At 36.6% G+C, this 19,589-nt stretch overlaps 1 protein-coding gene across 1 annotated transcript; it reads right to left on the minus strand.

The window, feature by feature from the left end:
• Nucleotides 1-1,435: 1,435 nt before the first annotated feature.
• Nucleotides 1,436-8,058, minus strand: LOC109851836 (sterol regulatory element-binding protein cleavage-activating protein). Its single transcript, XM_020422313.1, has 13 exons — nucleotides 7,107-8,058; nucleotides 6,666-6,895; nucleotides 6,338-6,571; nucleotides 6,085-6,265; nucleotides 5,742-5,887; nucleotides 4,573-5,668; nucleotides 4,208-4,478; nucleotides 3,055-4,130; nucleotides 2,813-2,972; nucleotides 2,539-2,722; nucleotides 2,330-2,469; nucleotides 2,023-2,234; nucleotides 1,436-1,910 (listed from the first exon to the last, which is right to left on the minus strand). The coding sequence occupies exons 2-13, from the start codon at nucleotides 6,779-6,781 to the stop codon at nucleotides 1,731-1,733; spliced, it is 3,996 nt and encodes a 1,331-aa protein (XP_020277902.1). The 5' UTR covers nucleotides 6,782-6,895; nucleotides 7,107-8,058; the 3' UTR covers nucleotides 1,436-1,730.
• Between the last annotated feature and the right edge of the window lie 11,531 nt (nucleotides 8,059-19,589).

The raw sequence follows: 19,589 nt of genomic DNA on the forward strand, positions 1-19,589 counted from the left end.
AAAATGTAATTTTTAAAAATCTGTTCTTTGCTAAATTTTCAAATAATCTCACATATACACACATACATACAGATATAAGTATTTAGGTATAAATAGTTTTTGAATAAATGTTATACACACAGAAACTTACACAATTACTTATGTCATAGATAAAATATTTATTACATTATTATTGTAATAAAATATTGTATTGTTGTAAATTTGGCATAAATTGAACATTTAAAACTTCTCGATATCTTGGCCATCTTAGATTTTATAAAATCAGAAACAAAGAAAATCGTCAAAGTTTTGTGTTCTTTGTGAAAATAAAAAAAATATGTTTGCATAAATGCACATGAAATCAATTGAGCGTACTCTTTTTATTTAACAGCACTTTTTTTATTTAATAAGAAACCACATCAACGTGTAAAAACGCTGCAAAAGCTTTATATTCTTTGATTCGAATTTGCTGACAGAGTTTTGAATTAAAACTATACGATATATTTTACTTTATCGATTCTATGTATGTTTGTACGAAAATACTTGTTTATTTATATTTTAAAAAAGTGCACGAAACTTTTAACTATTTTTCTTAATTTTTTTCGTTTCTAACGTTATAAAATCAAAAATAACACCGCGAGATGTCAAGAAGCCTAACATCTCTAAAGAGACCAACAAATGCACGTACATATCAATTCAACGATATATTTTATCACAATATTTACTTACAAAAACGTTAAATAAAAAACATAAAGATTGATTTTAAAGCGCGATATGTGCTTTTATATTGTGTAACTAAGAATTTTTACATTAAATATTAGAAATTTAAATAAATCAAGAATCAATATGTATAAAATCATTATATAACTAATAAAATATATAAGAAACAAAGAAATTATATTAGAATTTTTTTATTATTGATAATTTTGTGTTCTTCTCTTCAAAGAAAAGCAGTCCTTTCTTCTTGCAAGTCAATTCCTGCAAAGTTTGTGGCTGGATTACATAATTCTGTTACATTATCGAGCGTCTCGCTGCTCACACTTCTCTAGAATCATCTAAGAGAAAAGACATAATCCTCCGTATTCTGTAACTTATAGCGACAATTTTGTTATCATTGTGCAACTATTTTTTTTTTGCGCAAAGATTCTTAATTCAACGAAGATTCGCAACTCACATGCTTGTAACGCATTTATTAAAAGACTACAAAATAAGAGTAGAAAACAAAAATCGCGTTTATAGGACGTCATCACGCCGTAATTCTCGCGTAATTTTCACTACCATAACGATTGTCGTGATGCGAGGCCATGAGTTTTCTTAGTGCGTACAGCAAGCGAAACGCTACATCTTACAATCAAGATAGAATCAAATATATATTATTAACTATTATTTCTTATACTCATATTTTTTATTGAATCTCTGCTTTACGTTGCTGAAAATAATTAATATCATCGCGAGACGTAATAAAACACAAATCTCGAAGAATATGTTTGTAATTTAATATATATTTTCGTCAGATAAAAAATATATTCCTGTAAAGAACTATGTTACAACTGTACGAAAATGTGAAATAATCAGTGTGGTGAAAGAATATCTCGCTCGAAAATATCTATCATTTTTTAGATGCGTGCACGCGATATATATGTATAAAAATTTATAGCTTCTAAAAAGACTACAGACAACTAAGCCACGTTGGTTTGAACGATGAAATAAAGAAAAATGACTATATACATATACGCGAATACATATAAAACTTAATCCAGTTTATCGGAGACCAATGGGAATCTAATGATTCTCAACTGCCGACCGTAGTCGCAAACGACACTGTCTCTTAACGCCAACATCTGTTTTATAAAAATGCAACTGTCTTTATGTCCCAATCTTACTTCTCGCACAGCTTCACCTGTTCTTACGTCCCAAACTACTAATGATCCCTGAAACATTGATAAAAGAAATATTTATGTAGATTTTACAGATGTACAGCGTTATTTTCAGATATACTTTTGAAATTGAGCCAAGCATATAAAAGACTATCGATCATAATACCTGATTGCTAGTTATGAGAAGGTGATGAGTCAGCATCACTAGTTGTAAACTGTAAGCTATTTTATGCGCTGGCAAAGTGTGTAATATGTGTCCCTGAAAACGTTCCCAGACGCACAATCTTTCATCTGTGCCAATACTTATCACATAAGACACCGAACAAGTGATAGCAGCCACAGCACCATCATGGGCCTGAATACTATACATACATGTTCCTGCAAAAAACCATTTTTCGAAGAGTTGTATTTTTTGTAATAACTGCGATAAATTACGAATTGTATTTTTATTGTAAAATTAATAAAATTCTTACCCGTCAAAAGATCCCACACACACAGTAGTCCGTCTTGAGACCCACTTCCGGATGTCATCGGACTTATTCTATCAATGAACAGGCACGATATTGGACCGCAATGTCCATGAAGTGTATATAAAGGCAACTGATCCTCTAACCTGAATAAAAGTATACAAATAATTCTGTGCTATCAAGAAAACGCAAAGTTTGCATTGCGATGCGCATACCTATATACTTTCAAAGTATGATCTTGGCTGCCGGTTAACACACGACCACCTTCGCTATCTAAAACGGTAATCGCTTGCTGATGTGCTCTGTGAGAACCGATTTTCATGCAGCGCAAATCTTCTTCCGACTGCGTACTGTTATTTAGGTCCATAGGCGAACCAGCACTTCCCGTTCGTACATGTGCTGACATAAAACACACAATTTAATATTTAAATAAATATTACTAACACGCACACGATTATCTCATCTGTAATCACTCACGTAAGTACTTACTTCTTCTATAGGAAGTAAAGCCCCAATCAATCTGCTGACCTTCGCTGTAACTTTCTAGTTGCAAAAAGTCTATAGTTCCGTTTAATTTAGCTGCAACTACTCTACTACCAATGAGTCTGATAGCAGAAATTCCAAGTCCCGATCCATCATCAAACAGACACTGAATTAAAAACAAAATATTAAATAATTTATTCACATAATTTTCCTTTATAATTCATCTTCTCGAATTATTCGTGTCTCACCTTAAATCTACTCGTAGTACCCTCCCAGAATTCTAGACTACCGTTAGCGCATCCTACTACCACAAGATTTTCCTGGTAATCCATACACCAAATCGCCGATATACCATGCGACGTTTGTACCGTACGATCCGTATTTATAGAGGACACACTACCGCCTAATTTGTTTAGTTTTCCAGGAGGAACACTTAAATGTTCTCTGATTTCGCACTTCTGCATTTCCTCGATCGATTTATTATGTTCTCTTAATAAAGTTCTGTAACGTTCCCCAAAATCGAAACCTTGATCGTAATTCGTTTGCGAAGGCGTATACTTCAAAGACGAGAATTTAATGTTAATCGCCGGTTTCAGGTCGGGAAGATCATAAGCATTGCCTAAACTTCGACGTAATAACTTTTGCTTATTGTCGCCGCCGAATTCATGGATTTGATAATCATAATCCAAAGTATTTCCTATAGAAATACGTTTTTTATGGTTATTGTTGTTGTTGTTAGTATTGATTCTCTGCACATTGTAGACAGAGGACGACGATTTTCCCTGATATGCCACCGAGGTTGGCGAGTAAAATCCCAACGATTGTGCCGCTTCCATTTCTCCTCTGGAAGGTGGCGAGCCGCTCTCGTAGTCCGACATCAGCTCGTCCGCATCCGGTGACGTTTGGCTCAAATGTTTCTGCGGACCGCTGAAAAATTGCCGCCTGTCGATATGCGCCAACTGTTCACCGGACGTCGAGTCCCAGATTCTGATGTGTCCCGCTAGACACGTGCTGGCAATGGTGTTACCATCCGTCGCGATACATTCTACGTCTTGCGTGTGACCTTCCAAAACTAAAGGCACTGCTTCGAGCATTAACTGAGTAACAGAATCGTGCGTTTTCTCTTTTTGATACCAGCTGGCTCGCCACTCCGCGTAATTCCTAGAGCAGATACAACGGTAGAGCACAACCATTGTGTAAGCAACTACTATCACACTAATAAGACACAGCACAGTAGCCAAAAATATCTCCATTGGACTAGACGGTACAAAAGGCGCGTTTGTATTAAACACGCGTCCTTCTGATCTAGACGGCACTTCCATATCTAAAAATACCGACAAGCATAAAAATCGATAACTAACGTCAAATATTAACTGATTTTATGTGACTTTTTTTACAAACCTGAGAAATCTAAGGGATCGAGCGCAGCGGTAGCGAGACTATGCCACTGGAAATGTTGAACATCATTCGGATTGCTGATTCGTTTTGCTAACTGCGGACTCACAGCATATGATAGTTTTATTGTCGGAAGTATAGTCACCCGTCCACCAGCAATCGACACGTTGTACATCGAGAGAATCGAAGACCAATGATACAGCGACAAGCTATTCCAAGGTGGAAAATTCACGGATCTTAATTTATTCAATTCATCCGTAGTATTATTAGATAGATCCTGAAAAGACATTGGTTGTTTCAAATACATTAAAAGAACAATTAAAAGAAACAGTTTTTTTCTTTATCTAGAGAAGAAGAAATAAACAATTTACTTGGTCATTCGAATTGTCTGGAGCCAGAGTTGCGGGTGTCACGGATATAGGTGTGACCGTATTCAATTCGACATAGTTGCTCATCGATTGAGGTTTCTCTATTGTGTATCCATCAATATCAGCTTCCGATTTTAGTGTTTCGCTGAGATGTATAACATGCTCGATAATGCCGGAATTGTTGATGGTCATGCTGATCCATAAGAGCATAAATATCATAAATGCACGTTGAAAGATCCGTGTTTGCGCCCATAAATATACCAATCTCAAACGTTTGGGGATTTTTTCCAGCGTATGAGTATTTTGCGTATTCGGAGCGATAACGTTCGTCGGACCGGCTGACAAACCGTTCAATCGCGGATGGGACTTAGAACGGAATATTTGCGGTTTTCTGTTGGTAATGGTAGTGGTGAATTGTTGTCTGCGTGATGTGGGAATGTGCGACAAGTGGAACTTCGAATTTTCGCTGGACAGTTCCGTTCGTCTGATGTCGATCGCCAGAATTGTCGAGAAAAATACCATTTGCAGAAAGAAGTCACTCAGCAAGCCAACAATGGCGAATATACAAAATTCTTGAATGGCGGGGACAAAAGTGAATAAACCTATGGTTAAAATCGTTACTTGCATAAGCAGATTTTTTGTTATGGACCATCCCTCTTTCGATAAGGCTTGTGCGACGCGTATTTTCACATCTAATTGCGCGGGTGTGCTGACAACACTCTTGGTCAAAACTTGAACGTTCTCGAGGCCGAAAACAATCACTAAATACGGAAACACTTCTTTGGCATTCATACTAAGAGTTAAACCGAAGAAAAAACATATACCAACGGTCATAGATAGCGAACCCATCACCGTCACAGTAGCACTAAATGCAATGCCGAGTTTAGATTTGACTAACTCTATTTTTCGCACTTGAAAGTATTCATAAAAAAATAAGGCCAAAAACGTCATCATAAGGGGAAAGAATTCACTGTAATTGAATTCACCGGGATAAAACACATTTAGCATTTCGTCTTGTTCTTCTAGGTCTGTAGTATTGTCAATATTTTGATGCAGATGATAATAGGTCCTTAATCGATGTTGAAGTCCTTTTATAAATCTAGAAAAAAGAAAAGAGTATTCATATTGATATTAATTTGAGATACAATATCACATAGAGCATAAATATTTACTTCCGATCATATTCCTTCAAGAAAATGGTTACGGCATATTGCAGAACTCTTTGACGAACACGAATGGGATATCTCTTTACTCCAGTTTCCTTTAAACTCATACCAAACATCACTTCCGCAAGACTTATTTTACTCCTTTGTAGGTTCTGTAGTAGCAAAGAAGAACAAATTAACAACTTTTATAAAATTGGTATCATAAAACAACGTATAAAATAAATAAACTATATAAAATTTTTTATTATCGCATTACATATATGCAATAATTAAGTTAGTTATTTAAAATAGTTTATAAAAAATTCCTGTTTATACACAGAATTATCTTTTTGAAATCATCCATATTTACCTGATACGAAAATATTGTATTTATCAGATTTGTATCTTGAGCAAACAATTCCATGCTTTGTTGCCACAGATTTGCCGGTGATAGAACCAGACAATTATATTCCGGCAAAATCTCTGGTTTCTTGCCATTTCTTTTTTTCACTGCTTCTATATGCAAACATACTTGACCAAGTGTTTTTGATCTAAAAATCAGAAATATATAGTTTTTCTTGGCTATTTTGTGCATTGTACAACCAGTATATGTATATACTTACGTTTCTGGATGTTGATAGTTCTGTATAATTTCCAAGAGATTGAACACTTCATATAAAGGCCCCCTGAAGGCATCCATCAATGACAGATCCTCCATCCATGGCATTACTCCACTTCTTAGTACCACTTGTTGTACATACAATACTGAAGTTTCTGTGCCATTTACAGGTAGAATAGTGTTGTTTATTGTAGTTTTTGGAGTATTTCCAGGCATAGGTAAGTTAACAAGCGGACAGCTGCAAACATAGAAAATATTTAATTTTTCACTAGATATTTGAAAAAGATTTATTAAATATATTTGTACTGTTCCAAGTGAGATACATGACTCACCAACATACTAGCAAAACTGCAATTGCTAGGGAGGTTACAATAACTGGATGTGAGGAACAGAATAGGCCGTGGGCATAATAGAGCCCAGCCACTCTGTCCGGCAAGCTGCGAGACATTTCGTTTACCTTTGCCTTCTGCGCGACATCCTTTGATTATGGATAACCATATTCGCAAATGACCTAGCAACATCCAATAGCGCTCATATCGTCAATAATACGTGACGTACGACACTGTAAAAACGAGATAGGTTAGGAAAAACAAGACAAAAAGGCGACACTTTTTTTTTTTGTTTTTTTCAAGTTTATCACTGTCATTACGCAACTGGCGTATATCATGCAGATTTAACTAGTTGTTGTGCGACCATCAAAACATTGACGACAAGCCGGTTTTACTAACGCAGCAAAACAATAAAAAATACTTCATCATTTTATATAGGCGTACCTGTATTTCACTCGCAATATACACCGACAACTACATCATCAATATTCTTCTCGATGTGCTGATCCGAAAAAAAGAACCGAAGGTTGACGATGACGATCTGTCTCTGACCAAATATCGATCTGACGTGCGTTCTATGGCGCATTAAAATTTCCTAGATCGCAAATGATCTCACCCGCCGACGATACGCATCTTTATTGGTCCCCTTCGATTTTGCGAGAACGTGTGATCGCGGCACGAAGCGTAGAGTCCAAACAGATCGGAGTAAAAAAAAAAGCTCGTTACGTACATACATAGGTATACGTAATAACGCGAGGCACACACATTAAGCCTTGAAGGTTGTCGGAGGTTATGTTCGTCGTTCGTTCTTCTCTTGACTCGCACTTAAAACTTGTCGGAGTTTGTTGTTGAGGTTACACGCGTAGAATAGTGATCGATTTCACGACGCACTTGGACGAATCGCGCTCCCATGTGATGTGTTGTCAGACCGGTTCGTCATCAATCTCGCGGCTCGAACGAACAAACGTACGAGCGAATACGCGGCGAAGATATACTTGTTTTAAATAACGATGAGGAAACACTTTGGACTTTATCTCGCTATTTCAGTTCGCGCGCGTTATATATGCATTCCATAATATTCTAAAACGTGACACGCGATAAATCGTCAGACACACTTCACACAGTCGCCGACACTTCGGTCCGGCTCCTATTCTAGAGAGTGCACTGGCCGATTCAATTTAACTCAGCGCGCTCCGTCTCTCTCCGTGCACACAGAGAGACGAATCATTAATTTATTTTTAAACGGCAGGAGAGAGCCGTCGTCGTCGAGCCCTCGCCAGGCGACCAATCACAGGTGCATAAATTTGCAAATTGGGTAATAGAGCACGTTGCCGAATCGACGAAATGCACGTGGCCGAAAAAACCGGAAACCGCACAGATGTAAGACACACACCGTAATAAACATATTACGTGACGCACGCGAAGAAAAAAAAATATCGCTCTTCAAAAGAAGTTTTATTTCCCGCGACCAACCGTGACTGCACGCCGATATGTGTGTGTGTGTGCAGTTAGCTAATCCGCGATTCGGTCGCATGCATAATCGAGAGCGTACGAATGTCGGGAAAAAGTTTACTTTTTTACATAATAAAAGAGACCTCACAAACTATATTTTAAAGATTGAGAGTCTGACGTTTTATACTTGCAAAATAAGACGCCGGATTTGAAAGTACGTCGAAAAATCCATGTCGCGCGAAAATGTTGGTCCTAGTAAAACAACCATTTGTAAAACAACTTTTCTCCATTTTGATAAAATATATGAACAATGAATTTCTAATGAGAAATGAAAACGTCGAATAAAGTAAAATTGCAATTTTCATGACGTGCGGTAAAAGAATGATGACACTGATATATGTTCTGATATAGACTTTAGAATTTATTGCTTGTATTAAAAAAAAAAAAATTAAATAAAAAATTTATTCTCAAGCTCTGCACAAACTGTTTGCTGCACTCTGTTTTGTATCATTTGAATGTATGTAAAAACAAGTCAGACACTGCTGCACATTTACACATTTTTTCTCTTTAGAATTGCTAAATCTTATCTGCTGTATTATTTATCTATTATAATATTATATAATACGCTTGAAAAGTTTAAGAATGCTGAAAAGCGTGAATAAAGTTACATTACGATATAATACAAACGAAAGAAATTAATTTTGACAAGAGACATTACGTAAATGATTTCATTCCAAGAAAGAACATCAATTTTCAGTAATATATTCCACGTGCACACACGCACACACAATACCTATCTAGAAAAAAATCTTAAATATGTAAAAGAGTATGTTACTTTTATCCGGCTACTTATCTTATTTAATATACAATATTGTTTGTTAGTTTCTTTTTTTTATGAAATGATATTTAAAGAATGTGTTTTTGCGAAGTTACAAGTTGCAAATTTGAATACTTTTTCAAGACGTCAAAAACCTGTTCTTGACATTAAGTTTTTATTTCACACGTTGTGTTTTGCTAGCGGCAAAAAATGAGCATGATTTATTATGAAAAAAAAAAACAAACAAAAACTGTTATAAACATTATTTAAACGCAATAATTTGAAAAAAAAAAGATATTCAAGGATTAGATTTATATTTCAAGTTTTTATTTAAAGCTTGTCTCATTTTATTTTCGACGCGTCATTGTAGGAGTAGCGGTGGTCACCGCAAAATGTCGTTTTCAAAAACATAATTAAACATTATATGTAACTCCACCATTTCGTAATATAAATTTCTGATGTTTAATTCGCAGCGAGGAATTCTCCGGCAAAATCTCTTTCATGACACGTAGAAGAGGCGCTTTTTTCCCGCCACTTTACGACATCCTCGAGAGAGCTCCACGTTTCTTTTTGGTTTTATAACGGCTGGCGAGCCATTAATATCATACGCCATTCTTTGTTTTTTGAAGTGAAACAAATCGGATATAGAAGTGAACCTCTACAAGTTTAGTTGGATCAGGTTTCGACTGGTGAATTAATTAAAAAAAAACAGTATATACACCTGTCTGTAGTCGTCCATGTCGTCGCTTGATTTCAGTCAAACGGAAAACTGGTACGTTTGACGTGGCAAAGTCTTTGACTGTCATTTCGTAATTTAATAAAATTTTATTTTCAAATAAAAGAAACTACGATCTTCGAAATGAAACAAACAACTTCAATATTCCTTTGTCGTTTTTTCGCAAAAAATTCGCGAATGTAGACTTCGAGAGATAGTTTTTTGACCCCTATCTAGGTATGTCCCTTCCTTTACTTCTAGTCACTAGTTACGGTCAATCGTCAATCTCGCGCGCAAGATCTCGCGATTGACGTGTCTAATTGCATCAATTGCGTAATAAATAGAAATTAGGCTGCTGTAAATGGCCAGTATCGCTCAGAGGTCAATCGTCTGCAAACGTGCACACGATTTTTGAGCGTGCGTCTGCACACGTGAAACATGTTTCTCTTATGAAAGAGAGAGAGAGAGAAATAGAAAAAGAGAGAGAAAGAAAGAAAATTGCTAATAATAAGAATTTAAAAAATATCTAAGTTGAACATTGATGTGTACAAACATCTTATATGATCTATTCAATAATCAAATAATTACATATTTTTTAAATATATATTTTTTAAAATTATTTTATCTAATCTGTCGAAATAAAAAAAAAAAAAAAAGAGTTGTTGGATATCTGTTTTTGTACTCGCACGATTTTCGCACAATTCGTAAATTCTACTGATTTTTAACACGTCGAGTAAAACGTAAGGCGAAAAACACGCGCGTTTTTAAAATCTTTATTTGCATATTTTACATAAACTTTCCAAAACTATAGATAATCTGTAATAGGATAATTATATATACATGCCAAGGAGATGGTTGATAAGACAAACGGAGTCATGCACATTTGTATGTACGTCAGTGTTGTACATTGAGAAACTAACGACGCTTCTTTCACAGAACGACCTTGACCATTGAATATTCACACATAGTAGTAAAGATATGAGAACTATACATATGTACATATACGTTCCCAGATTTCTGTTGTCACCACAGTTAAGCGCAGTTCACATATCGATACTGAAATTTTTACAAACATGACCGATGACCGATTCTTATTTTTTTGTACTAATGCCCTCAGTGATAAAAATTTGTTGCTATCTTAGGCGAAGATAAGATTTTGCTCCAATTCATTTCTCATACATATTATCATATTTATTTCTCGCTTCTGACATCATAACTCGAACGTAGCTGCGAAAATATCCAGGAGCATTAACACGCGTTTTTTATTAGAAAATTTGTGAAAACTCGTGTTGTCACCGTTCAAACGCTCAAATGTCTTTGGAAAAATCTGTGCGCTTTATATACCGTTCTTTTTTCTTTAATAGAGACTTTTTCTGCAAAAGGATTTTAGCCATTGCACTTAAATTACGTCGAAGCCTGCGGTAATTAATTACACTCGTACATTAAGACCATATTGTGCAATTATGTTAAGTGATCGTTACGTAAAGTCGTAACGTCATAACGTTACATTTATCGTTAAAGTCTTCGAGGGATCTCGTTGGCGGCTTTCATTATAACGGTAAACCAGTAAAATTTTATACTGCTTTCTCAGCGCCCGGTCCCGTCCTCAGATAACGGAGACGATATTCGCGCAGGCACAAGTGCGCTTTTATATACGTATATATACACATATAATATGAGAGCTATATATGAAGCAAATGAAGCTTATAATAAAATTGCTCCGATAAATATTAATGATATCGTGTTGCGCCGGCTGCTGTTAGTTAAGCGCCACTATATAGTTATTCGCTTGTCTAACTCCGTTGATGAAATCGAGAGACAGAGGGGTTCGGGTTAAACTATAAACGCGAATTTAATCTTCGTCTGCGAAGTTTGCCGGACGTTTATAGTCTTCTTCTTTTTTTCACATAATCGATTTCTCATCAAGTCATAATTGCTAGCTAAATTACAATAATAAATCTCTACAGCAAAACATAAAAGAAAGTTATTCGCGTCTTCTTGTATATATATTCCGTTGCGTTACCGTTTCTATTTTAATCGATTCGATGATCGCAACCAATCGCTTTTGACAGTCTGCCAAGAATATTGGATATTTGACTTTTTAATACGTACGTACGTACTGGAAAACACATGTGAGAATAAAAATAGCGTCATCCAAGATACATGTGCTAATAGCTCTTATGTTTTTCTCGGAAAAGCATACTTATCACGAGTGCAAATACGCTATGTACACACCTATATTAAATCTTAAATACTCGGGTATTAAATCGGAGCTTCTGGGGCGCAGGATGTTCCGCTAGAATATCCCAACTGAGGGAATACGAGAGAGGGAGAGAGAGAGTGAGTGGCATTAATCTTATATTAATTTCAAAGTACGGTCCGTGCATTTCTCCGTAGAAACTCGCCTTCTCCGGTGACGCGGACACATCTGTCTTCCCCGTGATTTTCTCCGACGACTTTCGCCCCAAAACCTTTTCCCTACCCTTGGTGTGTATATTCGACTCGCGTCCCTCGCTCGCACGTCCTTCTAATCGAAATTGATGCAACGGCGTCTCCGCGAGATGATGGATGGCGGTGTCGACGAAGAGCGGAGATTCGAGAAGCCGGACGTTCTTGCAAATTATTTTTCTGGCTTCGACGAAGCCCAGAGAGTGGGAGAAAAGTTAGACCAGTTGAAACTTTTACTCCAGAGTTGTTTTTAATTCGTATATATCTTTGTTTTCCGAGCTGTGAAAAGATAAAAGAGACGCTTTAACACAGGTTGCAATATTTTCGACATTTAGTTTTATAACACCACACCACCAGTTTTAAACTCTCTAATAGATTCTCCGAAGAAAAAAACTCGTCGGAAAACCAATTTAACCCTCGAGCTTAAACTGTAGCCAATATTTACGGAAAGGTTGCTTGACGCTAAAAATACGTGTGCTGATAAACGCGGCGCGCGAACTTTGTCGAAAAAAATGCCTCGTGGCGAGCTTAATTTCCGGCACGTGAATCGACTCGCCGAAGATCGATGCGCGGTACGCGATGTACGCGAGGAGGAGAGGAAGAGGGCCGCGATATTACGAAACCGCCTTCAGAGAAGTTTGATAAGCTCCCGGAGCTCCCGACGCTTGATGGAGTGGACTTATACGTCTTCGGCGTTTTGCACGGGGAAACGATCCGCCAAACGAAACAGCGCGTATGTCTCTATTCGCTTCTCGAGACAGAAACGAAACCGAGAATAAGTAAAGAAAGAAAAGAGAGAGAGAGAGAGAGAGAAAATTTATGTGTGAGTGCGTGTGTATGTGTGGATGGTGGTGGTTCGTTTATCGTGCGGCCAGAATGGCAATTTATCTTACCGACAAGACGGACCGAAGGTACCAGTCCTTCGGATATAAATGACGCTGCTCCTCGCGAAAGATCTTCTTCGGGATTCTACGGGAGGACTCGCGGCAGAAACGGAGAAAGAATCTGCCGTCTCCATGTAAACGACGTCGCACCAGAGTACATTTTCAATTTCCCGTATATTAAAGGCCCCGCGAGCTTCTCTCCTCGGATTATGATGTCTAAAGTACATTCTCAATTTCTTACGATATCTTAAAGACTTCGTATTTCTCAGATCTTTGACGTCAGAAACGAGACAAATTACGCGCGGGATTTGCCTGCGTCGTTCGCATCGATTACTTTTATTTAACTTACTTCTGCTTTTATAAAAGAAACTCTAAATATCGAATCATTTAACGTGTATCATGTATGAAGATGCGTAGTTTACGTATATAATTTTTTTAATTTAATGGAAAAAAATGACTGTCGTAAAGACGTCGAGATCAACAATGTTGCAAAAACAGAGTCTGCGCGACGTGACGTTGCGAAGAAAATTCGACGACAAAGTGAATTTCAAAAGTAACCTCTGCTTTCATATTCCACTTTATTTATTTATCCAACGTCTAATACCGCGATCACAGTAATATGTCTTGTATACGGATGGCGCCGGCGTTTGCGGAGTTCTCGCGTCTCCAGCTTGCGAGAAAAGGCGTTTCATCTTCCTTTCCGCGCGCTTGAACTTTATTATTGGCAAACAAGCTTCACTTTTCTCCCTTTTCGTCTTTACCTTCACCCACCTACAAAACGCTCCTGGACTCTCATTCCCCGGATGAGTGTATTCGGGAATTTCGGGATTAAAGCGCACGTCGAGAGAGATGGCTGATTAGAGCGGATATTACTAAAATTCCCGCATGTTCTAAGCTATTAATAAATGCGCGCACTACGCGTAGTTTATCTTCGCGCCGATGTGTGTGCTCGTATATATGAACAACTTAATTAACTATTAATTAATTTCAAAACGATCGATCCTGCAAACTGTGGATTAATGTAAATTAGAGATATAATTCCGACGCGTGCGCGATTAAGCGTGCAACGCGCTGCGCGAAACTAATTAGAATTAAATTTCAAACAAAATTTTACGGAGAAATGTTCGAGAAAAATATCAAACATAAATTTTCCATATCGTCAAACCTATGTATGTACGTATAAACAAGTTTCCGAAATTTTATATCCTTATACATGTATACATCCTTATATGTGTATATATATATATTATTATTATTATATATATTATTATATATATATATATATGTGTATAACATATACACACATATAAACCAAACACAGAGTAATGAATGAAAAAGGAATTTCTATTGAACGCTATCGATTTCATTAACGTGCCTCAGGCGCGAAATAATGCTCGCTTCTTGAGCGGAATACTTGAACGAGCGCCAACGGCGAACTTTTTCAATATAACTTTCTCGCTCGTGTTTAGGAAGAGAGACTTCGTCGCTTCGTAGTTAGCAAATCGGCCGACTCATCGTTTTAAGTTCGCGCCTATGCTGCGGAAGAAAAAAAATTTGTGATTTACAAACTTCGTATCCTCTCCTCCCGAACAAATTGTTCTCCGTCGCACCGCGATATATCTCGACTATACCTCGAGTTTTCACGGACGCGCACAAAAGCGAGCGCGCCCAGTCTACCTCTCTCTCTCTCTCTCTCTCTCTTGTCGACGTTTTCCTAATTGATGAAATCCGAGTCGCGCACAACAGCGAAGAGAGACGGATTTTCTCATCTAGTGTCGCGCGCGCGAGTCGGATAGGAAGAAAAGCGATATCCTTCCGCGCGCGCTCACGGAAGACGGTGCACTTGTACGAGAAAAGTTTCTTTCGAGATGCACGTTTATTAAAACTATATCCTTTTTTCGCTCTTCCCACTCTCGCATTGTCGTGTACACACAACAACCGGCTGATATTAATAACATCTTGGCTTTGACGTCGAATCAAAGACTCATTTTTGCAGCGCGTGCATACAAGCGTCTCATATATATATGTGTGTGTGTGTGTGCACACCGGGGCATACGTTAATTAACTTCCGCATTCTCGCGCGATATGTTCAAAGAACTCCAACCGTACCTTTCGCATAAAAAAACACATTGGTAAATAAACAAAAAAAAATCAAAAAGTAAATATTTGCAAATGCACTCGGAAGAAAGAAATTTGAGAGAAAAAAATTTTCTCTTCAAACGCTTTATATTTATATTTTTTTACGTTTTCGTGTTTTTTTTTTTTTAATTTAAGTTTTGTGAATTTGAAAATTTTTTTTTACACGACAGAGAAGCGCAACATTATCTACACATGCAACATACGGCGCTTTCTAGAATCACGCATACATATATGTGTACACTTAAACAATTATATGTGATACTTACGGTCTTTTGTGTCAAATTATCTTTGTACACAGGTAACATAGAGAGCGCGAAACGATGTTTGCTGATCGCTTAAATCGTCCGTAATACCGCTAATTATTAATGATATTACAGCGGAGACGCGCGCGCGCGACGTCAGCGAATAATCTCACCCCCGGTTGTCTCGACGGGCGACGCTCGGAATAATTTGCTGCAAGACGCCGTGCAATAAGAAGCAGTCACGTCTTATAATCCACGTGACTGCTTATATTTCCATATAAATTAATGAAATGCCATACAAACGGCGACTAACGAAATCCCCGTCTTTTACGACGCTTGCGCGCGCGACTTTGTGCTCGCGATATCAGCATCCTTCTTGCGATATGGAAAGGACTATGCATTTTTTTTTTTTTCGTTTATTCTTTCAGACGACGCGACGTTTATAAATGTCGTTTATGGATGCGTTAAAGCGCCATCGCTTCTCTCTTTCTTCGTAATTTCTAACGAGATCCTCGATTAACTGCCGTGCGTTTCGCGAGCAATTGTCCTCGCGCTAATTACTTGCTGTAAATGCATCGGCGGCGTGTGAAAAGAGACAATGTATATCTATGTTGTTATTCGTGTACGTTATAAATAAATGTGCATTGTTCTATTACTATAGTTAATGTTATATTGTCAAAAACATTCAAACAATAGGATAACGAATTTAGGTAATTAATTACACTTATTTGTGTGAAACACTTTTTCTCTTTTTATCGCAAAATTATATCTTTGCGAAAAGTTCCGATCGACTCGCGCTTGATTTGTGTAACGGCAGATTTTAAGATTTATATAAATATTCATCACCCCCAACAATTATATATATACGTACATATATATATAGAAGCGACGGACGCTCGCGTTTCGTCGAGCTCTTCTTGCCACCGTCAATCTCGGCAAGGAAAATCGCTGGCGTTTTCTTTTGAATATCTTTGAATAAATTCTGCGATCTTTTCCGATTCACGCGATAGAATGCAATACCAGCTGCGGTAAGCGTGTAATTTTGTGAGAAGAAAATGCAAATTATTCATTAAGTTTCAGAGAATCTCTGTCTCTCTCTCTCTCTCTCTAACTTTTGACGAAATAAAACTTTTTCAAAAGAAAGTGCTTAAAAGCACTGTCTTCGTCTGGAAACATTAATTCGAAAACTATAATTTTTCCAAGAAAAATTTTACAATTATGAAAATAACAATTATTATATTTTAACATAATAATATAATGTTCTCTGATTCTTCTGTGGATCTTTAAAAAACAACACAATTTGACGTAAAAGTTAGCAGGTTTCTACAGTTACTTGTGAAATTGCGAGAATGAGTAAAGTCTTTTAGATTAATATACAAAAAAAAAAAAAACAAGAAATTATCAAGACTTATATGTATCTCGCGGCAGAGACGAATATTTCTAAGAGAGAAGGAAAAAGGAAACAGACTTTTTAATCGCGTGCTTCCAATTGGAGGAGAGAGCAAGGAGGAAGGGGAAGAGGAACAGTGAAAAGGCCGCGATCTTATGGAGGTAGTAAACGGAGCACCATTACGAGTGTCAGGTTCACGAACAAGCTGACGAAGTGTCCCGGCGGGCGGGCGAATGGAAACTCCGTCGTCGTCACTGAAAAAGGAAATTGGATCGATTGTAATTAAAACTTGTATAACGAAGGCACGGAGTTCATTTCAGTTGTCGGAACACGGCCGGAAATCCCATTTTTCCGCCTACACCGGCCGCCTATGTACGTCGAACCGATCATGTGAAAAGACAAACGTGTGTTTTGTAAATTAGCACAGCTTTTAATTTTACTCGCGATTTTACTCGAAATCCTGATCTGTACAAATACATATATATATATATATATACTCTTCAGTTATCGTTCACTTCGTTTTCTCCGTAAAATCATTTAAATCTTTTTTCGGAATTGAAATGTAATCTGAATCAAGTACAAATAATGCAAATTATGCGTGAAGCGACAGTCCCAAAATTCTAAGCTGAGTTTTGGGACTAAGTTGTTATTTGACATATATCTACACACGTAAAACTTGTAAAAACAATCCTAAATATTATACCGTGTACATTGCGACTTGAGCAAATTTGTAAATTACGTATAAATCTTTTGTATCGCACAATGTTTGACGATAATACAATTTTGATAAGAAGATTCAAGATTTTTTCACGGTGGCAATATATATATATATACAAAAGACGTTAGACTTGAGAACGGACTTAAGTACCGTCGAGGGTGGAATATGTAAATTAGTTCGCAATAAAGGCCTTCTTCGCAATTTTCCTGATTCTACGTTTGCAGTCCTTATCTTATATTACAGATTCAATTACACGGTCAGTAAGCGATATTGGTATAAGTAGATACTTATATAATCAGGAGGAATACGGCGCGCGCGCTGTTGTCATTAGTGACATAGATAACTAATTATATCCATTAACGTTTAGAGAGAGGAAGTTTGAATGTTCTCCCCTTCGATTTCGATTTGATTATATCTCGTATTCTGTTTAGTATAAATATTTTTGTTAAAAATTTCTGAAATACTACACACATGCAACAAAGAACAAAAATGAAACAAAAATAAACATTTAGATAGAAAATAAATGTTTGTAATATATACAAAGTTTTCCGGATTGAAACTCATTTTTTGTGCTGTCACATCTGAAAAAGATAAGAATTTTGTGAAGGGTAAAGTGTTTAATCAACTTCTTCTAATTATTTCTGTCTATTTCTAATCCCAAAGATATGTAAAAAATCTGTGTGTGTGTGCGTATTTCAGATTGTGAGAAACACAACACGATTGATCAAAATTGTACGTCAAAGTTACTAGTTTTATTCAATAAATATAATATTACATCGTAACATAAGGAATATCGTATTGTATCGTAATCATCGTCGTGTTCACACGCAAACGGCGCCCGAGCGATTCCGAACGTAATCTCTCTGCACGAATCGCACGAGCGATGGCGCACAAACATAGAATATGTATAACTTTAAATTCTTTGATATAGAACTTTTTTCTTTCTCTAACGACAGCAAAAACATATAATATATTACAATATATCGTTACAGAGACAGTCATTGTGATTTTTCGAGCGGCGACAGCTCGTCGCTCAACTCAGTTTCGGGCATTTCGTATCGACGTTCGCAACAATGTCGATACGCAAGCATTCTATAGGTACATACACCACTTGCTCGAACATACTTTCATGATCCGTGAAAAATATTATTCGTGTAACTTGGGATTCATATGTATATATATATATATATATATTCTTGAAAACACTCACGGCGAGTTATCGCTTCTTATTTCTCAAAACTCTTTCTTTTGATTCACTCAAGCGAGCGATACCGCTGAATGTATCGAACAGCAGAATGGTGTGTAAGTATATTTTACGATAACGTGTGTCATAACACATACGATAAGATTGTATACTCAATAAGACATCTAATTAAATGTGCTCGAGGCTCGACTCAAAAAAACAGAATTCACAAAACGATAAATTTAGATTACGCATTCGATTGCGCAAACAAAACTGGTTATGCAATCTAATAAACATATATATGGAAACTTATATTTTGACAATTCTACTTCTTCAACTCGAAGGTTAAACGCGACAACAATTAAAGGCAATAACAGCTTATTTTGTTACGAAAGAGACAACCGATTACACTTTACTTGCTTACATCATTCGTTTTGTCTGTTATTTTTTTTTTATTTATTATTCTTTACAATCTATCAGTTTTGACGATTTCATCTCGACGATCCTCTATGTGCACGACATCGTCAAGCTTATGTAAAATGCTTATTCGCGGAACTTTTTTTATCGTTGCACATAAGTTTGATTGAAAAAATTTTAACGACCAATAAAGTGCTTAAATTACTCGATAATTATGTATGACGAGAGCGACAGATATCTCTGTCGCTTGTAATTTTTCAATTTTGCAACTCACGAAATTGTGACGTATATTACATCGAGATGAGCATTAAGAATTGTCGATATCCTTCATGAAATAGAGGATTTAATGAGATTAAAATTCTTTATACAAAACAACAAAATTTGATAATGATTGAGAAAACAATTATCCCTTCAATGAATTTTCAATAAATATATGTTTAACTGTGTATCAATAAATTGATGTGTATCAACATTTATATAGCGCCAAAGAGCAACGAAACCTGTTACATCTCTCAAGTTACA

The sequence above is a fragment of the Pseudomyrmex gracilis genome, unplaced genomic scaffold, assembly GCF_002006095.1.
Source record: "Pseudomyrmex gracilis isolate BER0280 unplaced genomic scaffold, ASM200609v1 scaffold_21, whole genome shotgun sequence".
NCBI classification, from domain to species: Eukaryota; Metazoa; Arthropoda; class Insecta; order Hymenoptera; family Formicidae; genus Pseudomyrmex; species Pseudomyrmex gracilis.